Below are 15,327 nucleotides of genomic sequence, written 5' to 3' on the forward strand. Positions count from 1 at the left end.
AAGAGAGGCAGGCAGAGAGAAAGGGGGAAGCAGGCTTCCTGCTGAGCAGAGAGACTGATGCGGAACTCGATCCCAGGACCCTGTCACCATGACCTAAGCCGAAGGCAGAGGCTCTAACCCACTGAGCCACCCAGGCACCCCTCAATATCACATTCTTATAACACTGTTCTATAATGACAATAATAATAATGGGTCATAGGCTCAGTGTATGAGAGATCAGAAGATATAATGAAAATTTATCATGGAGTCTCTAAAAATGTATAAGACATATTGTCAGGTAGCTCATCTTTCTTGAGAAAACGACTCAGCAGAGCAATAGCTGTATTCATTTAGATAACATTTTATTTGTTAGAGCAAGTTTTGACAGACTTCATTTTAACAGCCGGAGAAATTAATTTAAAATCACAACATTTAGTGTATTGGCAAACTTCTACAGGTACGTGCAGACAATTACATATTTTTGAAATAAAATAACTGCTTCTACATTCTAATGAGAGATTTTGAGGATAGATAGAAGCCATACATTTAAGCAGATATGCTTTAATAGAGAGTAGAAAACTGTCAGAAAATAGATCCACTGTGACCATTTCTACAGTTCTCAGTGATTTCTTCGTTATAAATAACATTTTTAAATGTGTACTTTTCTGAACAGAAAAAAAAATAGCAATTCACTTTCTGAATACTTTCATATTTACAATGCCCTTTTAAAAATGGTAAGTTAAAAGGGAATATTGTGATGTGAGCTATAACTTTTCTAAAATTAAAAGAAATAAAGAAATCAAATATACTAGCCTAATGAGATAACAATATTTTTCACTAACTGAAAGATTATAGGCCAGAATTCTTGAGCTTTATATACACTATTTTTACATTTACAGCCATGAACAATATTCTAATTTGACACATTTATGTATAACTGGTTAAGAATATGAAGTCATAATCCATGAAATAAGTATAAAACAGCATATACCTCATAATGTTAACCTAAAAAACAGAACATAATTGTCATTTCATTTATGAAGTTTTGTGTCTTCTTTAGAAAATTAAGAAAGAAAATGGGTATAACAAATATAAATCTAAGTTGTTTTGATAGAAATTTAAGTTCAGAACAATTCACACAATGGTAAGATGTGTTCGTTGAATTATTTTACCTATAATTTCTCATTTAGTTTACAAAAAACCAAGTTTAGTCATTGTTATAATAGCCATTTCCTTTTTCCTGCTTTACATTCTGCCCCTTCATTCTCTCATATTCCCCTTTCTGTAACAGAGCTCATTACCAAGGTGATAGGAGACTAGTTTCAAAAGCAACATGAGTCACAAAAATATCAAGCTAGTGGTTTCCTTCAGGACATTCATATATTTCTTGTGTTAGAAAAAAACCTTTCCTTGGGCGCAGTGATATCACTCCTGAGAAACCAATTACTTTTCATATATCTGTAATACTATTTTGACATAACTAACTATGTCGTGGAGAAGAGCAAACTCTAGGTATATGGTACATAAGTACGGTATCTTATCTGCAGTTCCTACACTGTAAACAGAAAAACTGATTTAAAATAGTTGATTATCTAGTAATTAATAACTGGACAATTGGTTCAAGTCATTTTTATACATTGGCCATCCACAGCCTGGCTTTTTTATGTGTGGCAATTATCCATAGTTCTCTATTTTTATCTTAAGCATCCGAAACAACAAGGGACATTTTTGAACAATCTATAGTATTCTTCTTGGATCTAAAAAAAAAGGAAGAAAAAAAGGAAATGTTAAATATAATTGCAACAACCACATCAAATTATTTTCAAATCACATTAATTGTTATATTTGGTTTTCAAAACTTTTTTTTTTTTTAAGATTTTATTTATTTATTTGACAGAGAGAGATCATAAGCTGGCAGAGAGGCAGGCAGAGAGAGAGAGGAGGAAGCAGGCTCCCTGCTGAGCAGAGAGCCTGATGCGGGCCTCGATCCCAGGACCCTGAGATCATGACCCGAGCCGAAGGCAGCGGCTTAACCCACTGAGCCACCCAGGTGCCTTAATTTTATTTTTTCAGTGTTCCCAGATTCATTGTTCATGCACCACACCCAGTGCTCCATGCAATACGTGCCCTCCTTAATACCCACCACCCAGGCTCACCTAACCCCCCCATCCTCCTCCCCTCCAAAACCCTCAGTTTGTTTCTCAGAGTCCACAGTCTCTCATGGTTTGTCTCCCCCTCCGATTTCTCCCAATTCACTTTTCCTTTCCTTCTCCTAATGCCCTCCATGTTATTCCTTGTGCTCCACAAATAAGCAAAACCATATGATACTTGACTCTCTGCTTGACTTATTGCACTCAGCATAATCTCCTCCAGTCCTATCCATGCTGATACAAAAGTATTGTTTTCTCATCATCTGTCAGAATATGCTCAAATTAATAGATGCTATGTTTATATTCCTAAAAATAAGTTTTGTTTGGAAGCCTATTTCCATATGAAAAGCTAGGGGATCTGATTACTTTGATACTAAAGTGTACTACATTGAGACTACAGAAGGACTCACCATAAATCCATGAGAATAAGAATTTTTATCAATTTGGTAATTGATGCTACATGAATATGCTGTAGGGTTGGCCAAAATTAAAAAAACAAACAAATGAACAAATATAAAATAAAATTGCTTACTTTTCTAGATAAGACACACAGGAATAAGAAAATGAACATCCCTTGGAAGGCATTGCTGACAGTGAAGAGGTAAGCCGTTACTACTGATGCGTGCACAACATGGAGGACCCCAAAGATCCAGGTGGTGCCAAGAAGGAATAGGAGAGCAAGGGCTCCCCTTGCACAAGACCTAGAATATAATTGAAATGTTTCAGTTAAGAACATCACATATACTCAACACACCCCTAAACTCCAATTATGTGAGAATAGAGTTGTTGGTATAATGAAGGAATCTACAAAGACCACAAGGGATTTTGAAACTGACAAATTATTCTAGCTTCAGGAGATGGGCTTCTGGGTATGTTACTGCCCCGGGGTGGGGATGTGCTTCCAAAATGAAGGCAACTTTATTAAAATATGATACTTTTCAAGGAATTTCCTTAATCCTAAAATATTTCTATCTATTGTACTGCAGTGTATGTGCTTTGATTTCAAATCAAATGTTGCAATAATTCCTGAAGATAAGACATATATCTGTTAGGAGGTATTTTCCCTAAGAAACCTTGGAAACTATATCACGTGGACTTGGGTCAGTACGTGTACACGACATCAAAGGAAACTTCTGCTTTCCTTTCAGGTTTAGACAAGAAAGGATAAGAGATAAAACTAGATTTTTTTTCACTGTTGCAATACAGTTACCTCAAAATAAATTCATATCAGAATACTGTTTTCTTAAAAATTTTTAAAAAACATGTATTTTCAACTTATTGCCTATGACTTTGGTCAAGCAATATTCGGTCCTGCTCACTGAGGACACTGCTTTGAAAATGAGGCAACGAATGATTATTTTCTCATTCTTTGTCTAATCATTCCATACCGCAGAAGATGTTTAAGCAGTGTACCTCAGAAAATGAGTCATTTTCAACTTTATTAAAACCATCACACTACATGAAGCTATGAATGTGAGGGGTAAAAGAAAGTAATCGATCAAACGTTTGCTAAATCCGAACTATAAATCTTGTGCGAGGTATTGAAACTACAGGAGTGTTTCCAAGCAACACAAACGTTAGTGGTTTCTAATGTTCCCTATAGTACACTTCAGTTTTTCCTGAACAAACCATTTTCAAGGTCTCAATAAATCAGTTTTAAAGAGAGGGTTGAAGGAAAAATCATGGCAGCATGCAAACGAGGAGTCACAAGAAAGAAACACAGTTACTAAGCTCCGAGGAATGTTTTCCAAAGAAATTCACTAAGGCCTATTTTTGCCCTAAATCACAACCATCATCTTTTCTTTCAAAGGGGATTATGTTGGAAAAGATTGCTTTACTTACCATTTAATCTGTGGTGATTATAATCTTATTAAACATATTAAATGCTATTTAACAATAAGTATTTTAGATATGGCATAAGAAAGTATAAAAATAATTTTAAAAACAGTCCTTTCAAGAATTATTTGTGCCTTAAGTTACCAAAGCTTTTAACTACTAAAGAAATAGAGTTAAAGAGACATTTACCTTATGTTCTCATAGCAACTAACTTCTGGTTTCAACCCTGCAGTGTGACGAAAAACTTTGTATATGATAAATCCAAAAGCCAAGAGATTAACCTGAGGAAATAAATGAATTTCAAAGAAGAGATAGTTTTCATAGTCAATTAGATACATATGAAGGAAGTAAATAAATACAAAAGATTTCAAATAAGATAGAAACTAGCAAACAGTGGGATTTTTATGTATATTATTAAGTACAAACCCTCTGGTAGATTTCAGGAAGCAAATCTGTGGCTGATCTTTATGATAACACTGAAAATTGTTAGTACAAATGGTAGTACAATTTGCCAGATATTTTAAACACACTGTTCCAGAAACTTCTTCAGATGTACGATCACGTCTACAGATTGATGACTATCATCGGCTGCCAATTACAGATTCATAGACATATTAAGTTAAATGTTGGTTTGAAAAACTTTGTGAACATTTGAAGAATCAAATTTTGTTCATTAAATTATTTGTTGCTTCGAGGAGAAATGTTAGTGATAATTGTGTCAACCTTTAAAAAATTAAACTGGAAAAAGAATATTCAGAGAAATTAGAAAATCCAACAAAACACCTTCAATTTCTATTCCTAGAAAGTGTTTTGAGTGTACTTTCTTTTGTATGGTTCATCTAGCTGTGTCTCCTAATATTTATGCTCAGATTTCCTTTCCCTAGATTTAACCTCAGAAACTTTCAAAATATTAATCACTGAAATAAATGTTTGTTTGACGGTATATACTTTTTATTAAACATTTATCATTCTAGTATTTATATTTCTTATTATGGGCTAAGTAAAGTACATACAATTTCCACTCCTTTTAAAGTGACTGCATTATGAAAAGTCTCCTCTTTTCCTATATTTTTGGAAAACTTAAACTCATATTTGTAGTGCCAGAAGATTAAGTCAAAAGTATATTTTAAATGTATATTTATTTAATCTGAGCATAATAATAATTAATATCAAATATTATAAAAATTTGTAGATTGATCTTTTATTGAATATTTTATTAATCCAAATAGATTTTTTCCAAAGCCATTTTGCAATAATAGCAAAGTGCAATAATTTAATTTTTACCTAATTCTTACACTAGTATTTCAAAAGCTTATAGTTAAAAAAATTGTTTTTTTCCTTCTGTATTTTAAGGAGTTTTATGTAGCTTCTCAAAATTTTAATTACTATTTAAAAAGCAGTATGAAAGAACGGGTCAAATAATTTCATGTTGTCACTTCTCCATGGAGAAGTCCTTGAGAGAAAATCTTAAAGGGATAAGGGTCTATTCCCTTCTTCCTACTTTCAAATGTCCATCACTTGAATGATATGATTAATTAATTCTAATTACAGTAATTCTTCCATACAAAGGAAAAACTTCAGCAATTGCAGAGGGGAGAGAAAGTATATTAAAAGTGATTGAATTGATAGTTTCACCTTATCTTAGGCTCAAGTAACTAACTGAAATTATAATTTAATATTTAATTTTATAAGGAGTTTTTACTTATGAAAGCAGAATACATAGTATATTCTAGGTTTTTATAGCTACAGCTTCTTTTAAATAAATTTGGAAACAATAATTTTATTTAATTTTGTAAATAGGAGTATATATATTTTAAAATAATAAAAAGTATTAAAGTTGGTTACTATAAAAAATGTCAAATTATTGGTTTGAATATTTGCAAATAATTTTAATGAAGTATTTATATTGAATTTGTTATCTCAACAAAGAATTATGAGATAACTAACAAAAAAATTGTTCTCTAGATGCATAATTTTTCCATGTGACTGACTGTAATATTAAATTTTCTTATACTCTTCAATAAAACAGGTTTGAAAAATAGTTGTTCATACTGCTGTGTCTTCTCAGAAGTCCATAAACATTTGAAATGCTGTTCCACATCATAAGCTAAAATAGCGAAGAGCAGCAATGGAACATTCCCTACGGGTGATACAGTTCTGGAAAGTACATTTTTCTGTACAATAGGGAGAAAGAATGTTTACATTCTTATAAAAACCAGGTGCTGTTGGACAAGTAGGAGACTTACTCCATAATCTCATACTTTCCACATTATAAGAGAAACAGATTAAAATACTTTTATCAAAAAGATGTTATCGTTCTATGTAATAAAAAATCACAGATATATTGATTTTATTATCCATTTCATTGGTACTAATATAAATATATGAAGCTTCTTGTATGTATTCTAAACATTTTATAAAGGGTCCAATTCTCTGGTATAGTAGTAAGGAGTGGGTATCTATTAATGAACACAAGAGGCATTATTTTTTGTTCTCATAAACTTATTAAGAAAATATATAAACGTTGACATAAATACTTACAAATCTACAAACTGTGATAAATGTTATCAAGTCACAAATTTGGATTATTTGAATAGACAAAATGAGGGTGGGTTAGAAGGGTTCAGGAGGTACTTCTCTTAGGATTTAGTATTTAAACCAAGACCAGATAAATTATAATGGATTAGCAGATCAAAGGATCCACGAGGCTTGAGAGAATTGAGGATAGTGCAGATCTTGAAGGAATTAGCAAAAGTAGCCGGGGTGGGGGCAACAAAGGGAGAGGTAGTATGAGAAGAGGTGAGTGAAATAGACAGGAATGAGAATATTACTTGGATTTTCTCTCAAATGCAAAGGATTTTAATTTATTCTTTCATTCAAGAACTTACATACTTGAGCCTTTTCCTTAAGGCACTTAAGGAAATGGGATGGAATATATATATATATATATAAAGAGATGACCAGTCAATCGGCAAGTCAAACGCTGTTCAGTAAGTGCCCAGCGATTGTTTGCAAAGAGCAAAAGAACACAGGAAATGACACCCTCACATGTGATTTCTAAGCCAGCCTCTAATGACCAGTAAAGCCAAAGGAGAGCAACCCAGAGAAAGTAAGTGATTACTCAGTATATCATCAGTCATTGGACCTATCTCTGCACAGTCACTTCTTGGGTGATCAGACCTAAAGGCTCAAAATATTACCCTTACACCCTATCTGACTGCTTCACTAAGTCTAATAGGCATCAGGAATTGAACGTGTCAAAAAATCCAAAAAATCAAGCTGCTGTTCTTCCCCCTAAAGAACTTATTTTTGCTTCAATTTTTCCCACCTCAAAAAAAAAAAAAAAAAAAAAAAAAAGCTATCTCATCCTTCTAGCAGATCAGCCTCATTCATCAGAAACCCTTCACCTCCACCTTTAAAACATTCTCAGAAGAGGACTACCACTTACTGTCTTCACAGTGCCTATCCTGGGAGAAGCCACATTGTGCCTCACCTGAACTATCGCAAAACCGCTAATTGGTCTCTCTGCTTCCATCCTTGCCCTCCTACAATCTGTTCTCGTTACAGCAGTCAGATGGATCCCTTTAAAATGTAAGTCAGACCATGTCTCTATTCAGAACCCTCCAATGGCTTCCCACAGCACTCAGAGTTAACCCTAAAGATTGCACGATGACCTCTGGGTCAGAAATGATTTTGTTCTCACTGTGCTGCTTCTCTCTAGTCCTACTTCTCTCTCCTTTGGTTATGTCACTACGTTCACATTGGATTCTCTGTCCTTCCTCCAGCCCATCAGCAAGCCTAGGGCTCTCCACTATTCCCAAGGCCATTCCCTCACCACCTCTGTTTAAATGCCGCCTTATCTACATACTTGCCTCCCGCTGTATGTTTATTAAAAACCGAAACCCAAATGATAAATCAGAGCTGAGTTCAAGTCTATGGCAATACAGAAGATGATGGTATTCTTTTTTTTTTTTTAAGATTTTTATTTATTTATTTGACAGACAGAGAACACAAGTAGGCAGAGAGGCAGGCAGAGAGAGAGGAGGAAGCAGGCTCCCCGCTGAGCAGACACCCTGATGCGGTGCTCGATCCCAGAATCCTGGGATCATGACCTGAGCCGAAGGCAGAGGCTTTAACCCACTGAGTCACCCAGGTGCCCCAGATGATGGTATTCTTTATTGTTTAGGACAATGCAAATTCTATATACAAACATGATCTTTCCTTGCCTGAATCATTGGAACATGGAGGAAAAAAAATTCTCCTTGACCAAATTATAGTCAGCCTCAACCTCGGGCTTCAGTGCCCTTCCTTGAAGAATTCAGTTTTAGCAAGAATCTTGCTAAGTCAGCTTAGAGAGAAACCTACCACTCTTGATATCCAGTCATTTTCAATATCTAATTAAGTTCCTCATCCTCCACCCTTGATATCTGATCACACTGGCCTGCCTCTCAGCAAGAGTCCTGTTAAAGTAAATTTAGCAAGAATTCTCACAACCCTTGCCATCCGCTCTTAGTAATTTTCCACTCACTCCCCTCCCACGCCACACAAACTGATCCTTGTCTATAAATCCCCAGCTGACTTTATTGTATTCAGAGTTGAGCTGAATCTCTCACCTATTGTAATAGTTTTGACACCCATCACAGTAGTCCTGAAAAAAGTCTTCCTTACCATTTTAACAAGTGTCAGAATAGTTCTTTTCTTTAAAAAAACTCAGAGCCAAATGCAACATCATAATATCCAGCAAATTTAGGGTAACCGGAAACACTTGTATTTGCAGCTTTTACACTACCTGTATTCTCTTTATCTATAAATACATAAGCTACTTTAAACCCTTCTTTATATAGAGTGAAAAACCTTGAATAATCAGTATCACCCAAAGGCACATGACTTTATTTACTTAGAGGTGGGAATTAAGTTGAAACTCTGCATTTTATATGATATGGACAAGTATTTTCTGGAGGGGATATTTTATGAACTAACTACAAATAGTCTGAGATAAGATAAAAACAGAAGCTCAAAACAAGATTATACAGAATTAAAAAGTATTTCTGATGATAAATGGTTTGCAATTATTCCAGAAGTCATGACTTTGAGGCTAGAGAAATATGTGCATTTTACGTTAAATAATTGGAAAGCTTCTACTAGCATTGTGTTTACTGGCAAGACTATCTTGGGGATAACTGACTTGAACACTTGAGCTTTTCTTTCAAATACAAGAAACCTCATTAATATGAACCTTAATTAAGGAAATGGTGCCTTTAAAATGATTCACACTTTTGCTTATTAATATTTACCTACGTGTTCTCATTTTATCAGCTGTAGTTCCCTTATTATTTATCTCTAAATATTAGTGCCATGAAAGCACAGGGGCTAATCAATGACTTGCAAATGAACGAATTCATTCGTTATCATTTTTGTTTCAATTTGAAAAAAAAGAAAAGATTAAACTTGTCAATTAGGAGTCCTTAATACTTTTCTAGGAATAAGCAAGACAAGAAGGTTAGTGGCAAACATGAGAACTCTGAAATTCACTGTTGCACTTGAGTATCCAGAGAATGAAAACAGCTGTGAAGAAAAAAAATCATTCAAGTTGTGAAAACTTAACCCTTGAGAGAAACTAGTATTTTAAATTTAAAATCCTTCCCCTGGATTCATCTTAAGGAATATTTATCTATACAGAGATCTGTTTCTTACCTTCATTGATAGATGCAGTTGCTTCAAAGTCTGGCACACATTTTCTGATGTTTGACAGAGTGCATTAAAATTTTTTAAGTGCCTTATTTTTTAAAACAAGAAATTTAAATAGGTAAGCTGGAGAGAGAGCAGGAGCTAATTCTGAAAGATTTAGACCTACAGGTACTTTCGACCCAAGGGCTCAAATTCAGACTTCAAAATGAATCATCCCAATCAGTCATTTTTCTTTTCTTAGTCTCTTTCTCAATAATTGATGAAGCCATCTATATGCTGATGTCAGATCTAACCAAAAAGAATGAGAAAATTTCTCTTACAGCACTTTTAGACCCATGCTTTAATTTTTCACATATATCAAATGGAGTCTGGTTCATTTAAGAATGCGTCATGATCACAAATACTATGTCCTTTCAAATAGTTTCATTACCTTTAGATTAACTGGCCTAGTTAATCCTCTTCTGCCATGGACAAAGGGTGGATTTCTCCTAGCCTACCAAGAGGGCATTACTCCCCCGGCCCCCACCAACAGTGACCCATTCTCAATCCCTAGATCCCTGCAGAGATGGCTCAGTAGTTTTCAGCTGAAGCTTTTAAAGTGAAAAGATATCATCTCCTAATTAAAGAAAAATATCTACTACTGACAATGGAATCAAGTTGAGTTTTGTCTTCATTCTGATTTTCTTCTATTGTTCTCAATTGGAATCACATCTTTAAATGCCTTACTTACAAGCTAATCCCATAGAGTATCAGAAAAAGTGGGGTATGTGCTGAGCAAAAAAAGTCCCTCTTCCAAGAAAACAGGCACAAGTAAAATGTGGAACCTGTGAATACAGCAAAAGGAATGGTGCAGATAGAAAAAGGTTATGGACTTGAAGAAAAAGAAGTTATTTTGGATTATTCTGTTGGGCCCAATGTGAGATGTGAGCCCTTAGAAATGAAAGAGAAGGGCAGAAGAGATACAGCAGTGAGGTACTAAAGAGGAGGAGGCAGAAGGGGAGGCCAGAGTGAACTGAAGACAAAGAGGGTCATCAGGTCAGATAGGAAATACGGGAGGCCCCTACAAATTGAGACTGACCCCTGTCCAACAGCCAGCAAGGAAATAAATTGCATGGCACTAAATTTGGCCAACAACCTAAATAAGTGTGGAAACAAATTCTCCCCTGGAGACTCCAGAACGGCCTTAATTTTAGCCTACTGAGATTCAAAGCAGAAGAGACAGCTAAACCACACTGTACCCAGACTTCTGACCACCAGAACTGTGAAATTACAGATTTGTTGTTATAAGCCACCAAATTTGTGATAATTTGTTATGATAACAACAGAAAACTAATGCAAAGTAAAAGACATGTAAATATAAAATATAAATTGTATTTATATATATATATGAAATACCCTATAATTAGTGTTTCTTATATTTTAAATAAAAACTTAAAATCTAGTTTAAAAGAAAAACTAATTTTTTAGTAACTCATATTTATTATTGACATTTAGATATTTGGTGAGTAATGGATCATTTAAAAACTTATTTGTGGATTCTGTTTCTGTGTCTCTTAAAGAGATCACAAATTATAACTAGTATAGGACTTGCTCTTCAGTAAGTTATAAATACTGTTTGGACTTTCAAGGACCTGTCACATTTTCCTCTGTATAATGCACACCTTTACAGGCCCTTCTTGTAGGGTTGCTTCATTAATAAGTAAAAATACAGGTTGCCAGTTACATTTAAATTCAGATAGACAGTAACTAACTTTTGACTCTAAGTATCTCCCACACAAAATATGGGGCATACTTAAAAACTGATTTGCTGTTTATCTGACATTCAAATTACTTGGGCATCCTGTCTTTTGTATGGTAACCCAAACTTCATAGTTTTCAAATTATTTTCACATCTGAGCCTTTTTGTAATCTGACTTCTTAGGAGAAAACCCCAAGGACATCACCCTCTCCACATATGACAGTTTGAAAAGAGATCTCAAAGGAAGAGGGGGTACATTTTCAGATGCTGCAATTGTTGTGGAACCTGGACATGTGTGTATGTGCAGAGACTGACAAAACGTCCTAATAGTGTATAGTGCATGAAAGCACATATCAAAGGTTTGAGACCAGTAACAAATACACCCGGCTAGGCAGGATTCCTTCCCCTTAGAAACCCCTTGGTGTGCATCGTGAAGCTATGCTGGAAGGCAATGGATTAGACCAGCCTCTGTTAAAAAACAAAAACAACAAACCCCCACCCCAAAAAAACCCAAAAAACTTTTGTTAATAAACTAATAACTAGAATTAAAATTTCCAAAACTTAGATGTGAAATTGCATTACTATAAATTTAGCGCAAACTCTCCAAAATTATGACACCATGGTATTTATTGACCTGTTGTCAGAATCGTGGAGTGGAGTCAGTTTGCCCCCATCTACATCTACATGACGCTGCTAGGAAGCATCTTTTTCCAAACATCATGAGCCTCATCTTATTCTATTCACATTCCTGAGGCTCAGGGTCGAGCAGCCTGGGGAGTGTCTACAGACCTAAGAGCTACTCCTCAGCTTGGGTTATTCACGCTTGGCCCAGAAGAGAGGAGAGCAGAAAGAGAGGAGTGCCATCCCTAATGCTAGGAGAAAGATATTAAGAGTAATGTGAAACATGCTGAAACAGCTGAAACAATCTGAAAACATAATGAATATAAATAAATAACCTAAACAGTTTCTAAATGTGATCAGACAACAGCATCCAACAGTATCCTCAGAACATCTGAGATATTAACAGCATTCTCCGTATAATACCTTTAGGTTTATACTTTAGAAGATAACAGTGCTTTTCCACCAAGCATTGACTGCTGGGGTAGAGAACTGGAAGAATGGTTGTTCTGGGATAAAATAGCATTTTGCAGGTAGTTACAAACTACTGTAACATTGAGATGGGAACCAATGACCAAAACACTTATGGAACATTTTCTATATGTCGGACATTGTGGTAAGTGTTCTTAATTTTTAATTCATTTCATCCTCACACCAACTTTATGGGGGTAATTCCTCTTCTTATCATTATCATCATCATCATTATTGATTTCACAATAATGGCAACAGAGGCATAGAGAGGTGACATAATGTGCCCAAGGTGACATGGTTAGGAAGTATCAGAGTGAAGATTCATACCTAGTAGACAGGTTCTAGAGGCTATGTCCCCCTTTTTAAAAAAAAAAAAAAGATTTTATTTATTTATTTGACAGAGAGAAAGAGTGAGAGAAAGCACAAGAAGGGCGAGTGGGAAAAGGAGAGGAAGAATCAGGCTCCCCACTGAGTAGGAAGCCCTACGTGGGCCTTGAACCCAGGACCCTGGGGTCATGACCTGAGCTAAAGGCAGATGCTTAACTTACTGAGCCACCCAGATTGCCCCAGGATACATCCTTAAGCACATTATAAAACTACCAAATGAAAATGAAGGGCCAGTGAAGAAAAGTTAATTTGACATCTAAAATTCCATGAACTTAACTGCTTAGACATTTACTATATTATCTGCTAATAGTTACTTCACTTTAGAAATGGTTTAAACTAGAAGATGGTTAAAAGTAGAAGAGTAAAACATTAATGAATAGTGATATGGCTAGCTGTTTGGCATCCATGTGTTCACTGAACTTAGTCAAGACCCAAGCGGCGAAGGCCTTGTAAACAGTAGCATTTGGTGTGTAATGCCAGTGATCCCCCTAATGGAGACAGCTATCTTCACTGTTCTCTGTGGTCAAAGTTCAAAGAATGTGATAGTCTTCCTATGCTGGTGAACAACAGAATTGTCGTCCTTTAGAATTCAGATATGGTTGATGGGTTTGTGTTAGTGGTAAAGTAGAATGCCTTAAAATCATCTACTGGGGCACAGGGGGAACACATTAGAATTACCACTGACCTTTTTCCAAGGAAAAATTAAGGTTTTACTACTTAAAATACATATGATACTGGTGTTCTGACTTTTTCAATGTCATACAAAGCCACATGTCAGGAACAAGCCATTCAGTGGGATGAGTATTTGTTCCTAAAGGTAGAGATGTTCACCCTTTTGTTATCTTATGGCCTACTGCAACATACTGTATGTGTGCCTGTTAAGTGGATTTTCAGGTCACATTATGTAGTTTTAATAAGGTAATACTAACTAGGTAAAAAACCAGGACCCCAAATGTTTCCATGTGTGTTAAAATTAAACCTGATAATGGCTACATAAATGAGACAATGACAGAACTGACGTTTCTCTACCTCTAGAGTAAGTTATTTGCTAGCCACGCTGTAAGGTCATGTAAGTCGACCAAGTTAAAAAGTACATGAAGATCTAATCAGATTTGATAAAATGCTATTTAAAAATTCAAATTATTAAGAGGACTATTTGAAGTATGCATTTAGATCCACAATCATATTTAAAGTCATTCATAACCAATTCAACACATCATTTCTCTAAAGTCAGTAATGCATTTTTGGCAGTCTCTTTTAATGTTTTCTACTTAGAGTTTTAAAGTCATGTACATTGGAAAATAGCTTTGTTCTTCATGATGAAGTAAGCTAACCAAAATAATATTTGGAAAATAATGTGGCACAAATTTAAATGCATTCCATTTATAAATTTAAATACACATTCCTCTTACTAATATTATTGCAAAACGCAATTAGAAAGCAATAAGAAAAAAAAAAGAAAGCAATACTGAAGATCTGAAGAAATGAGTGTTAGACCATTCAATGTGATCTATTACACAGTTTCACCAAAGTATGGATTTAATGCCTCTTTGTGAGGTATCAGCTCTGATACCTCAAAACCAAGTGTTAAGATGAACTTAGGTCCAGATCTTTGGATTGCCGTAAAGTATAATCAATGTTTCATTTAAAAAACTAATAATATTTTAGTGAGAATTATTAAATTGAAGTATTGCTATTTTTAATATTTTGAACTTATATTTTCTGAATGTTTAATAATATAATTGTATATATGTTGTATATTTCATGTAATAGTACAGTAGTGTGTAAATTTTTCAAGATGTAAACATTTATTAAGTTACATATTTTTTACTGATGGGCTCTTTAGTCAAAAAATTCAGAGATCATTGCTTTATATAATTTAGCAGTTTCAAAAAACAATAGATGCTTCTTTAAAATAAATAGAGTGAATGGACTCAGAGCCACACTTCATGGATTCGAATTTTAGCTCTGATAATTATTGACTGGTCAATTTATTTAACTCTTTGTGTTTTGCTTTCCTTCTGTGTAAAATACGGATAAAATATTAATGTTTATCATCTAGGATTGTATGTATTAAATAATTAATATAAAGTATGTAGACTAGTGTTCAATATAAGTTCTCAATAAACATCAGTTATTATCAATAATGACTATTATGTTTATATGGAAATATGTTCTTCTAAATTGTCTAAATATTTGACATGCCCAGTGGTAAACATAATATATTTACTTCACAGTTGAATAGGAATGATTTTGTGATATAATCTCATTGGACCTATAAATAGCGCCTTATATCAGAACTTAGATCTTTCAGTGCTTATTTTGGGCAATAAGATCTCAATAGAAAACAGATGATCTCTTTCTACTTTCAGGACTTTCCTTTAAGATAACGTCAGCAAAATAAATACTTCAACAATAAATTAATAATGTAATATCATTCAACAATAACTCAAACATTTC

At 34.4% G+C, this 15,327-nt stretch overlaps 1 protein-coding gene across 1 annotated transcript in view; it reads right to left on the reverse strand.

Moving 5' to 3' along the window:
• Positions 1-320: 320 nt before the first annotated feature.
• The window catches only part of ADGRL4 (adhesion G protein-coupled receptor L4), a 110,343-nt gene continuing 95,336 nt past the window's right edge, over positions 321-15,327 (reverse strand). The window contains exons 14-16 of the mRNA XM_044238532.1: positions 4,155-4,246; positions 2,662-2,830; positions 321-1,736 (exon numbers count right to left, since the gene is read on the reverse strand). Of these exons, the coding sequence (XP_044094467.1) occupies positions 1,674-1,736; positions 2,662-2,830; positions 4,155-4,246 (324 nt within the window). The 3' untranslated portion in view covers positions 321-1,673. The remainder of the gene's footprint in view (positions 1,737-2,661; positions 2,831-4,154; positions 4,247-15,327) is intronic.

The sequence above is a fragment of the Neovison vison genome, chromosome 2, assembly GCF_020171115.1.
Source record: "Neovison vison isolate M4711 chromosome 2, ASM_NN_V1, whole genome shotgun sequence".
In the NCBI taxonomy this organism is placed as follows: domain Eukaryota; kingdom Metazoa; phylum Chordata; class Mammalia; order Carnivora; family Mustelidae; genus Neogale; species Neogale vison.